The sequence below is a fragment of the Tachypleus tridentatus genome, chromosome 7, assembly GCF_004210375.1.
Source record: "Tachypleus tridentatus isolate NWPU-2018 chromosome 7, ASM421037v1, whole genome shotgun sequence".
NCBI classification, from domain to species: domain Eukaryota; kingdom Metazoa; phylum Arthropoda; class Merostomata; order Xiphosura; family Limulidae; genus Tachypleus; species Tachypleus tridentatus.
The window spans coordinates 21,836,940-21,850,071 of NC_134831.1; the positions used below are offsets into that span (position 1 = coordinate 21,836,940).

General features: G+C 33.0%; 1 protein-coding gene across 5 annotated transcripts in view; it reads right to left on the reverse strand.

Annotated features, from left to right (window-relative positions):
• Positions 1 to 13,132, reverse strand: part of LOC143255275 (kinesin-like protein KIF28) — an 83,156-nt gene that overhangs the window by 34,307 nt on the left and 35,717 nt on the right. For all 5 annotated transcript variants that reach the window (XM_076510696.1, XM_076510695.1, XM_076510698.1 and 2 more), the window contains exons 13-16: positions 4,808 to 4,942; positions 3,533 to 3,687; positions 2,560 to 2,708; positions 550 to 684 (exon numbers count right to left, since the gene is read on the reverse strand). In XM_076510696.1, the coding sequence (XP_076366811.1) occupies positions 550 to 684; positions 2,560 to 2,708; positions 3,533 to 3,687; positions 4,808 to 4,942 (574 nt within the window). The remainder of the gene's footprint in view (positions 1 to 549; positions 685 to 2,559; positions 2,709 to 3,532; positions 3,688 to 4,807; positions 4,943 to 13,132) is intronic.

Below are 13,132 nucleotides of genomic sequence, written 5' to 3' on the forward strand. Positions count from 1 at the left end.
AAGTGATTATCTGTTAAAAGAAATGATTTATTTATTTCTAAGCTAGCTCTTGAATATGAAATATTTCATTTAATGATACTTTAAAAATGTGACATAAATAATTTATTAGTAACTTTCTTAACCACAGGCTACTTGAGATTTTTTATGTCAGACAGAACCTCACTTTACTCCTCATATAGAATAATTTCATTTTTGAATAAGATAGGCCATGTTTTACATTTGTATAGAATACATTATTTTCTGACATATGACTAATCCTACTGAAGGTCCAGTCCTCCTTCTATTTACATACATTTGCTACAAGGATACACTATATTTATCATCATGTATTTAATTAATTACTCAAGGACAAATCCAATTTTATTCTAACTTATGATTACTTTGAGTATGTCCCAGTTTTTTTTTTAGATTTGATAATCCACCTCAGGTAGGTTCAAGTTTTATTATAATATTGGAAGGATCACCTGAAGTGGATCTCAGTTTATTTCTAATTTAACATTTGTCATCTTGGTTAGGTCTTAGGTTTTTTACTAATACATGATTACTCACCTTAGGTAGATCCCACTCTTCTCCTGACTCATAGTTCTGATACATCTCTTTCATCACGTACAATCGATTTAGGAAAACATCTTTTGGCCACTCAAACTCAAGTTTATTTTCCAAGTTACGCATTTTAACCAGCACCTGATAGAAATAAAATTTAAATATTACAAAAAATATGGTAAAAATTTAAAACATAAAAAAACTGACAGCTTTCTGAAAAGCATAACAAAAAATAGTAACCATTGTTATTGACACAGGATATACCAAAAATATTTACACATACACAAAGTTGGGGCTAATGTTCAAAATCAAAATATAATACACATTTACTGAAGTAAACAATTAGCTCAATAACAACCACTTTACCTAATTTACCAATTTAGAAAAGGATACATTTTTATAAACTGTAACATATCTTTATTTCAGCTACTGAATATTGCAACATAACTTTTGTGTTTTTGAATCCCATTCTATAGCCTAATACAACAAAATGTGAAATATCTTTTTAGTACCAATATTTTACATAAAATTTCTTCCACATCTGTTAAATTTCTAATTCAATTGATACAAGTAATAAACAAATGGCAAAGCTTTCCTAAGATGTAATTACACAATGCACAAAGATTTGAAAAAATTCATTAAAATATCTTACGTCTTAACTAAAACAGCTTAGTACCTTTACATGTGGAAAATGACCCCAGTGGCATAGTTTCGATACCCATTGTGGGCAGAGCACAGATAGTACATTGGGGAGCTTTGTGCATAAGTACAAACAAACTTGTGGAAAAAAACAACAAAAAAACATTTTTTCCAAAATTATTATCCATATATAGTTATTAAGAGTTTGTATGTATATTACATGTGCTATTTATTGGCATTTTACTGAAGTAGTAAGTAATAACATCTTAGGGAAGTTAGTAAAAAGATTAAGTTCTCTTAAAAACAATAAAAATATTTTTGCTTAAAAGTTGAGATAATGTAATCTTCTATCTCTGAATATGAAATTTATTCATTAATGTAGAAAAATTAGTAAAACTATTGAAGTAATTTAATACAATAGAGATTCAATCTACGATTAGAACAAAATACAAACACTCTTGGGAAAAAGCTACCTCTTTGTAGGCCTATAGGATATTTGAAATTACCTGTGGTAAAAATACTATCCACATTATGATAAGATGATAAGAATAATTTAAGTAAACAGAGGTCAAAAATCACTACCCTGATCAACTAGCCTTAAAATCTAGCTTCATGGATCAAAACAAGTCCAAAAAAATATTGTAAGTAAATTGTTTTTTATACTTTCAAATCCATAAAATAAATTCTAAGAAACTAAATTTGGCACAGAAACATAACCAGTTAAGCTCAGGAGAGGAAAAGAAAATCAGGTAAAAGAGGAGGTTTTAAGCTAAGCATGTTTCCAAGTTGTGACTGTTGAAGCTTTAACATATAATTTAAATCAATCACACTTCTTATCCATTTCCATCCACAAATGGAATATAGTCTTGGCTCATAAGTTTATAAAATTAGTAATAAAATAATAAAAAAGTTTGACAATACTTGAGTTCAAACTTAAAGAACTATCTTTAAAACAACATTATTCTTAAAATAATGAGTAAATCATGCTTAATATTTCTCAATCACACAAATTAATAATCTTATGTTTATTCAGGTGACCATAGAGTTTTAAGTCAATCTCTTATGGTTTCATAAATCCCATCAAAGTGAAAAACCTAATATAAATATTAACCATAAGTCATTCAAAGACTAAGAAAAATTTAAAACATTTACTCAAAAGAGTAAATAATTTAATATTCAAATACTACATCAATATTTATCCTTTTTAAAATCATCTTGTAATAGTTAAATTAACTTTGTTAAGATTGCAGTAACTTTTCTCTCTTATTGTGATTGCAATCGCTCAGTCATGTCATTACAAACCAGAAAACATGCTTATGTACCTGTGGACTGATATCATGTACTAAACTCTATAGTTCTGGACTATATAGAACTCACCTCTGTCCTTCCTGACAACTTGCCTACCATCTGTGGAGATATAAGCATAATTTCAAACTTCACACATTTGTCAAGCTCTTCACTAATGGAATTAGCTTCATCTATTCCAGGCAAAACTTCCAGGAGATCCGTATTAAGTAGAGCAGTCTCTGGATATAGTAATAATAAAATTTCAGGTTTTATATACAAACCATAAAGTCACATACTCTACATAAGATTGTTGAAATAGCAAGCATATTATTATTTGAACTTCAGTGATATGATGTTTTTCACTTAAAAAATTCTGGAGTCATATTTTTAATATATAGTTTCAAAGATTACTAAACTTTTTTCTTGTCAGATATTACTCCAAATCAGAATCACATAATTCTTAGCCTTTTTTCAAGTTAATAATAAAACAAGTGTGACAAGTTAATAGCTAATCATAACTACGGATGCTAAAAATGTAAGATTTATGTTTTCAAATATGAAAGGAATGACATAACTACTTATTAATGATAATAGCAGCTGACTCTACTAAAACTTTTATTGTTTTTTTAAGCACAATGCTACACAATGAGCTATCTGTTCTGTACCCACCACACATACTGAAACCAAATTTTTAGCATTACAAACTATCAGGCTTACAGTTGAGCTGCTGGAGGTGTATAAAACTTAATGGATCATGATCATCCGTACAGAACATATAAAATATTAAAAAAGTTGAAGGCTAAAGCTAGAGTTTGCCAAAATTGTATCCACACATCACAACTTAATGTATGAGGTTTTTTGGCTAACTTCTAAATCTTCAGTGAAAATCAGCAATTCAAACAGTTTTATATTTCAGGAACTGTAAAGTAAAGGAAACAACCCTTCACGTCTTGCATATGTTGACACAAAATTCACATGTATATTAGTTGCAGACAATAAAAGGATTGGTAAGTTCCAGCAAAACAACTCCTGTTCTTGTAAAAAAATCAAATATGATACAAACCTAAGGACTGATCATCAGTATCCATGTTAATGCCTGATTTATTAACAATCTCCTCCTGAGCCATCTCATATGTAACTTCTGGATAAGTCTCTTTACTTTTTTTGGCCTCCTCAGGATTGTTGTATACATATAACTGTGTTGTGCCAAACATTATTCTGAAAAAATGCATTTAGGTTCATATGTTATCTAGCTTTTTAACAAGTAACATACAATCGTTTTAAATTAGATGTAAATTGAAATTAATACTGATAACTACCAACCTATAATACTTAAACTAAAAATGTACAAAACATAATGCACAAACCTAAATGCAGGTACATATATATATTAAAACAAAACAGGTATATTTTTAAGAAATGAATGTTATATTAGGTATATTAATTCAGATAAAAAACCACTAATTTAATATAGATCAGCCCTTACCAACTCAGTCAACCAATGGTATGCAATGTAAGGTGTGAAAATGATTAGTGAGTGATATGTGCTGTAAATAATTATGTTACCAGCATATTTAAACTAGGTTCTTCATCAATTTCAAGCAAATATTTATTAAAGCTAACTAATTTTTCTTCTTTATTTCGGAGAGCAGTCACCTTCCCACAACTGTCTGCAGGCAGTGAAGTGTGGTATAGACATGGGACATTGTGGGCTTGAACATCCACATCTTGCTCTCCTAATTTCTCTTTCTATATCTAATGCTACTCCTTTTTTTCTTATATGAGACTGACGAATAGAGGTTAAGACTGATAGATGGTGTATCCCCACTGCAATGGAGTTCTACTTCCACAGTCATCTCTAAAAACTATGGTACATTTTATAATCTTACATTATAGTTTGTAACCTGGGATCTTTTCAATTAGTGCAGTGTTTTTTGTTTAATGTATTGTAGTTCCAGCTTGTTTTTCGTTATTACAAACTAACATAATTAGTCAGAGGTTTGTACTTGCTGTTTTTAACATAGTCCTTCCTTGTGATTTTGTTTACTTAACTTTATCAAAATTTATTAATTTTCACTATATATTTGAAAAGAAACAGCACAATGGAGTTTAATATCTGTTATTAATGATACTGAAAATTTTAGTGAAAAATTATTGTATGTAAAGAAAAAAACCCAAAAAAACAGAGTAATGAACAAACACCTTGTAGTGACGATCTCCAATTTATGTGTTTGATGTTTTTCCCATTTATAAAAAAGACAAAAACCACATAGCTAATATCATATATACTCACAAAATTAACTCCAGCATAGCTTAGAAACCCAAAATATCTCTTTACCTGTCACAGTGTGAGAGAACAACTTCTGAAGTTACAAGATCACCATTCAGTAGGATACGGGAATCACTGTTGCATCTTTCAATGCTAATCACACCATTATTGTCTCTGGTGATGACTGCATGCATATCATGAATGCTTGAAATATTGACAAATATTAATCCCTAGTTAAATTACATATGTATCTAAGAACATACAAAGTATGGTTTATTGACAAATTCAACTGTAAGCTAAACAACCTATAAAACAATATGATTACCACACACAAAGTTTTAGTTTATGATGTATATTTTTATATCAGTACTTTACTTCTTTTTTGTAATACACTATCAGAAAAATAGGAAGATAAATTCTTTAATTACTAAGTAGCTACCTTGGATAATATTATGTATTATCAAAAATGTTTTAATCAAAACAAATAGCTTTTGAATCAAATAAATGTTACTCAGAGTATAATGGAATAACCATAATCTTTAACTCAAAATCAAATAAAACCAAAATTTGGCTCACTATTCTCAAAATTCTTTAATGAAAATTATACTAATAATAAAAAAAGTGTAAATCATCATGTGGATCAGAAGTATATCCTGCTACAAGTTGAGAATCAAACTAAAAAAACTAGTTAAAAAAATAATTTATACAAAATTTATGATCATTGCAGGGACATCTTCCTATATTAAAATTATGAACTGAAGAAAATGTTTTATTCTATCATAAACATTTTGCAATTTATTTCCACGTTATTGAACCAACATAGGTATGTACAAGTAGTTGGAGTTAGAAACATTCTTCATACAATTTTGCTTTGAAACTTAGAGAGAAATAACAGTTAAGAAACCTTAACAATATATATCTCACATTCTCTAATTATACCACAATGAGCACTACAACATTTTTTGGTTATGAAAAACTGAAACTCTGATAGCATGAAATAAACTTTTCTAGAATCATAAAACAAACTTTTCTCGAATCATAAAACAAACTAATTTTGTGAATGATTATTGTAGGGTTGAAAACAATGGAATACAAGTTAAAGCATAAAGCTATAAGACTAAAATTCCAAGCACAAGTTGCTGGACCTTTGCAATAACTAGGATTCATGAACTTAGTATGAAGAAAGATAGGAATAATAATTTATTGTAGGTAGAAAGAAACAAGACATGATATAAAATTTAGTATGATAACTAGTTATTGAAAAAGAGTTATTAAAAGCTCATTGAGTGTCTCGAGAAAAGACTAGTGTGTTGTTGGATTGAATTAAAATTGTCTTGAGATTAATAGTACATAAAATAATCTTTTATAACTAAACAAAATTGGAAATATCTTTTACTTTAAAAATCAAGATAGAAGATATACAATCAGCAACTTAGCACATGAAAAACCTTAACAGCAAGTCCTGGCTTTTTTCAGAATAGTAATGAATCTCATACCTGAAAATATCAAAGTTTCCTATATTGAAAATTTTCTTTCCAACAGGTACTTATCACTTCTCAAATGTATAGCAATAACTCTTGATTAATGCTGCCCTCTATATGCAAAAATGTTTTTGCATGCCACAAGCCTTGAACTCCCATGTACCCCATGATCAATGTGGTTCAACTGCATCTGACATGCAAATCATTATGCGACAACCCTCCTCCTGACATGTGAGTCCTTGTTCAATTCTATCAAACTATCAGCTCAAGAGTAGGCAAAAAAGGAAGAACCAGTTTTCAATTGAAAGAAAGGGTGAGAAGTGTGAAAGGAAGTACCTATCACAAATATATTTTCAGTATAGAAGAACAATAAACATCCAGTATGATACATTACCTCTTCTTATGTGGTTAATTAGAATCTCACATTAAATAGGCAAATAGATTAGTGAAAGGAATAGAAATAAGCATCCTCCAAAAGTATCTGAAAACATACCTGAAATGTGATCACGCTGTGAGATAAATGCATATGGAAAAACCACACCATTTCTGTAACAAATATACTCTGACCCATGGTGGAAAAATGTGTCAGATATATGGAAGGAGCACCACCAAAAATGGACAAAAACTGGGTTGATTAAAATTTTAATCACAGTATACCAGAATTTCACTCCCATGAAAAAAAGACATTGGAAGAACCTTCTACAGACAGGGATATGGTAAAAGCTAAATTTGATGAGCTCACATAAGTAACTAGGTTGTAACAAATCATATGTGGCAAGTCAACTCCAATTTAAAGCCAAAGTAAGTAAAATGGAAATAAATACTGTGCAAAGTATTCTATGAAATAGACACACATATACAAATCTACAAACACATCTGGGAACTCAATATTCACATGACAAGGAAGAGATGTGTCAATGTGACAGGTCACATCATCTTCAAACTCAATCAAACTGGCATCCCACTATACAACATCAGCCTTAGACAATGAAAACTTCCCAAGATGGAGCACGAGAAGGAGAACCATCACTCCAATCAACATTATCCTCTGGATAAGACCACAGAGAAGCTTGAGTGCAATGCCACACTCTGCAGATATTATTAAAAACCTAGTAGTCGTTTGGGTTTTGAAGACCTTTGAGGGGGAAAACCCTAAAGGCAAACCCAGGGAGCTCAGAAACTGTTGTTTCTCTTCAGCCCCACACGCATATAAGGTAAGACGTGTCATGAGAAGAGAGGTAGAAAAAACAAATTGAATAGTGTATGTCGGAATATAACGATAAAATAGGAAAGTTGAGGAGCGGGAAAACTGGACTGGTATGCTGTGGACGGAATTCATCATGATCACGAGCAGGGAGACCAAGGCTGCAGCAGGTCACACATTCTTAAAGGAACCAGTGACATATGGAGGGATAGAGAAAGAAAGAGAGAGAAGGAGAAGAAAAAAGAATAATGTAGGGAGAAAGGAAAGTGGAAGTGGAGAGTGACAGGAAGAGAAACAGAAGGTCCTTCCAGGGCCAGGGTGCCAGGGATCTAAAAATCCAATGGCAAGAAATTAGATGTGGGGGAAACAGGAGTACCCAGAGAAAACCACTTTCACTGGGTGGGCACCAAAAAATGTACCCACCCAGTGCCCAACCTGGAATGTAAAACATTAATGGCATATAAATGGGTAACACTATATGGTCTGTTTCATCAATAATAGTTAATACAGTTCACTGTGGTTAGTAATCCGGTTTTATGGTGAATTATACTTTGCCCAGGCTTGAGGTGTGTCTGCCAGTTGGTATAATTGGCGAGTTTGGAGGTTTCTGTCTGCAGCTTTAGTGTAATATCGTTTGGCAAGTTTGATGAATCGATCCTTAACTGATAAGAGTTGAGTTAAAGAATTAAGGTATGTTGTGAGAGTGTAGTTAGGGAGGCGGTAAGCAATTTTTATGGTGCAGTTTTGCAGGTTTTGTAATATTGAGTACTGTCTTTCAGTCATGTTACATGTAGTTGCATTACCATATTCGAAAAGGGGTGTAATGAATGCTTTGTATGTTGCAAGAATGATTTTGGGAGAACAGCATTTGTTGGGGCCACTAATATGTTTTAGAAAGAAAATTCTATTGCTTACTTGGGTAGCGATTTTCTGAAAATGTGGTGTCCAGGATAGGTTATGAGTCATGGTAAGGCCTAGTAAAGTGATAGACTTTGTGAAGATGATATCAGTTTTATTTAGGTTAAGTTTAATGTTTTTGAATTTTTTCCTGAACTTGTTAACTTTTCTGTAGAAGGCAATGGCTTGTGACCTCAAGGGGTTAAAGACGACACGCCATTTATTACACCACTGAGATACTGCGTCAAGGGTTGCTTGAACTCATGAGACTGCAGTATGGGAGTTGCACAAGGTGCTCCAAATAGGGATATCATCAGCGTACTGGGAGATAAGGGTGGTGTTCAGTGAGGGAAAAGGTATGTCATTAACATATATATTATAAAGTATTGTGCTGAGTACAAAACCTTGGGGCACACCTGCATTTAAGCTGAATGGGTGTGTGACAGAAGTAATTATTTTAACACTTGCCTTACAGTTAGTAAGAAGCTGGATATCCAATGGATGGAAATATGCAAGATGCTGAAAGCTAAAATTTTATGGCGTAGGCCATCATGCCAGACTAAGTCAAATGCTTTTTGGACGTCTAGAAAGGTAGCAATGGTTGTTTGTTTCCAGTTAAATCCTTTAAACACTGATTCACCTTCTGCAGAGAAGTGGATCCCCTCTAAAAATACATAGCAATTTTATCCTCCAGACAGAACCACATAGAAGCTGAGTAAAACCTCAACCTCCAGGACTCACCACATGGAGGTGGAGATCATGCAGCAACACATTTGAACATTTATGTTGACTGCTCCAGCTGGAATCCAAAACTACTGACTGGCAACCAACGTCTATGTGAGGGTAAGATGGAAAATCTCCAACAAAGGAGTGAACTGCAATGTGATAGATCTGCTTCAAAACAGCATCATCTTCCAGATGGGACTACACAAAGGCTGGAGAGCAACAGCAACCTTCAGGCCCCACAGCACAAAAGTGGATTTCATATAAAATATAGCAACCTCACCCTCCAGATACAGTCACACAGAAACTGTGTGCAACATCAACCTCCAGGATCCACAACACAAAGGCTGGAGAGCAACAGCAACCTTCAGGCCCCACAGCACAAAAGTGAATTTCATATAAAATATAGCAACCTCACCCTCCAGATACAGTCACACAGAAACTGTGTGCAACATCAACCTCCAGGATCCACAACACAAAGGTGGAGCATATTTATTTGTAGATAAGTACATCAACTCTCAGATAGGACTGTACAAAAGTTAGAGCATAAGACACACACATGGAAATGGAGTGCATGATTAAGGGATCTAAGCATCTATATCAGCTGAACACCAATGCCTTTTTCTCAACTGAATGGAAGTGAGTACATTCAGGAGGTCTCCTCTATGGTACATAACCCCAGGGCTAAGAATTGGAAAATGGCAAGAACTTCTGTACTCCACTAGAAGAGTAATGTGGGAGGAAGGGGGTAAAATATGCCAGAGAGTCTGTAGGAATGCTGACATTGAAAACAGTGCAATGAATGACCACAAAATACACTATTTTTGAAGGGACCGTTCCCCCTTCTGCTTTATTCACATGAACCCATTGGTTAGTATGGTCCAGAATGGACGTATTCATGAAGCAAATACATTGCAAGGAAACCTACAACTGATCTTGTAGGATGTCTCATCTCAACATTGTGTATCACTAATTATGATTACACATCTTGGCAATACAATGCAGACATAAGAGACAGGACAGGCAAAATTAGCTACTAAGTAGGATCCTAATCCATAACATGGAGGAACAAAAATATATACATAGAAAAGATAACTTAAACAATCACAGCTGCACCAAAGTTTGAAGGATGGTGACAGGCTGAAGGAAGTTCCTTGAGCAGGAACAAACAGCGATTTGATGAAGATATTTGAAGATGAACATACGAGGCATAGTTTATTCTCTAATGAATGAATAAGGTGAGATGAAGGAAAAAATATTAGGTGCCTAATCAGATGCAATGACACGTAAAGAGAATTTAGGAAGAAAAAGACAAGGTGGAATAGAACAAGGAAATCAGTTGATGAATCTAACTCTAAATGGCAGAAGGAGAAAGGTAATGCACAGATGAATGATGCCAGGGAAAATGGGTTGTTGTTGTTTCTTTATTAAGCACAAAGCTACACAAATGGCTATCTGTGCTCTGCTCACCACAGGTATCAAAATCCAGTTTCTAGTGGTGTAAATCCACAGACTTACCTCTGCAGCACTGGGGTGCAGGAAAGTGGGAATGGAAGCTACTGAAGGAAATTGTGCTGGCCATGTAACAAGGAAAAGCACATACTGGACAAAGAATTCTGTCCAGATGACACTGGGAATAAAGGTGGGAAATGGATAGAAATAAAATCAGCAAGAAAAGAGGGTGCTCCTCACAAACCAAAGTTCAGGTTAGAAAAGATTGATACAAATAAAGTTGAAACATATGTGGAAATTAAAAAAGGTATGTGAAAAGTTGATAGCAAATACCACAGACTAACAATGCCCACAGACTAAAAGGAATGGGAACAGGTACAAATGGATGTGTAAAATATGAAACAAGAGTACACTTGTAATTTGGTCAATTCTTCACATACTGCACAAACATTTCTTCCAGATGTTGTATCTATTGCTTGATTACTATAATTACAAACCATAAACAGACTATATATTGCTCTTTTGGAAATAGCTACCTGAACAAGCAAATTTAATTAGTTAAAAGGAAACTATGTTTATGGAACATCACAACACACCAGTTGTGTAACAAATGTATTTGTAACATTATTCTCCACATACACTCTGACAATGTGTTGATATTTTGTATATATTGATTGGAATTTTATGGTTTAACCATAGAGCTGGAATCCAATTGGTGAACAGACTAAATACACTATATCCAAACATAAAATTCTAATACTTGGGCCAAGATCCCTAAACACAGTTCTCTACATTTGGTAACAGCAATATGCATTTAAGTAAGGTAAATTCTGTATTCATTAGCCATCATATTAGTTCACATGGCAATGACTGACACACTGTTAAATCAAGTAAAGTTCTAGCTACTTTTTTATATATCAACTAAAAAACTCTAACTTACATATGTATACTTTTACATGCACACATCATATTGTGCTCACCTTTATAGACATCAAACTAACCACCAAAACTGAAGGAACAGAACAATGGCTATTCTCTTCAAAATCAAGGGCAAGATATAGTCCAGAGCCCACAGCAATATGTATTGTAGTAATTTATGTGAGATGTCATGTTCTTCTAAAGTTCTGTGGAATTTCATTGGCCACAAGATATCTTGAATAAGAGAACTGGTGCTACATTGTTCAACAAAGTTACCTGCAAATGATCTTTTTTCACATTCCTCTTAATTTGCCTGTTAAATCTAGAAATCAGAGTTGTAATAAACAGTATTTCTGAGCTACATTTTGTTATCCACAAGTTTTTCTTCAAAAAGGTTTTCATCCAGCAATTATAACTCATCATTTGGGCCAGCAATGAGAGATCAAATGCTATTTATATATGTAATATATTACTCTAAAAGTTATGATGAGAGTAGTGGAAGACAACAATTAGAGTTTGTTTGTTTGTTCCACAAGTAAGATATAAACTATTATTACTTTATTCATACTTTCATTGACAGTGTTGGTAAAAGAATTTCGTGATGATGACAAAACCCAATTGAAGTAAAAATGTATTTCAAGACAACTGGTATGGGTATTAAAACTTTTATTAAAATGAAGTGGAGAACAATGTTTCGACCTTCTTAGGTTACCCAAAGATGACCTAAAAATATTATCTACTTTATTTTAATAAAAATTTTAATACCCATATCAGCCATCTGGAGATACAGTGTTGGTAAGAGTGTTTAGCAAACCTACTAGTTTTACTTTTTAATTGCATTTTTTAAAATTATTATCCTTTTATTATAAATATTGTTTTCATTACTAGCTTAATATATGTACTTAGAACTGATCTAGATTTCCTAAGCTGGCTGAATATTGAGACATTACTGGGTTTACTGCTGAAAATATCATCAACAGTGACAGTATCTAACTGATGAACAAAGCATTCTAATATTTACAAGTAGGGATATTAGAAAAGTATATTTAATTAGCTATACTTGCATTACCAAGTTGATTGTTAATTTTTAGTTTCAATTTAAGTAGGTAGCTAGTATTGATCAGAAGTTAATATTAATCTAAACTAGCAGAACTGACAGCATTTATAGTCTATTATCTTTCTTGACTCTGTTGTTGATTGTTTGATCTATTTGCTTTTGTGTGGATTCCTACACAAACACTTGGAAAAAATAAATGCAACAAGTGACCAAGCTGTCCAAAATTGTAACATGCACATATTCTTTCCTACTCCATCTATATATCATGAGACTCTTCATCCACATCATACAGTAGCAAATCAAATTTTTTCTGCTATGGCAATTTAATTGAGGTTACCATCTCAAACATTGTAACCACCAGCACAGATTCAGTCATGAAGATATTTCAGATCCCCAACAGTAGGACATTGACTCAACAGGGAGACCTCACACAAAGGTCTTTTCATCACCTGCTCCCATGCTGCAGTATGCTCGGCAGCATAATAATCACACATCCATTATCTGCATAAGTAGCTAAGTTTGTACAGGCACCAGATTTATAAGCACTAAATTCTGCCTAATTGAGTACTCTATTATCTTCTAGATCAAAACACTGATGCAACTCTGCAGTAATGGCTTTTCTGGGTTGATCAGATTTGACTCCATGTATCTGGTATCTATAG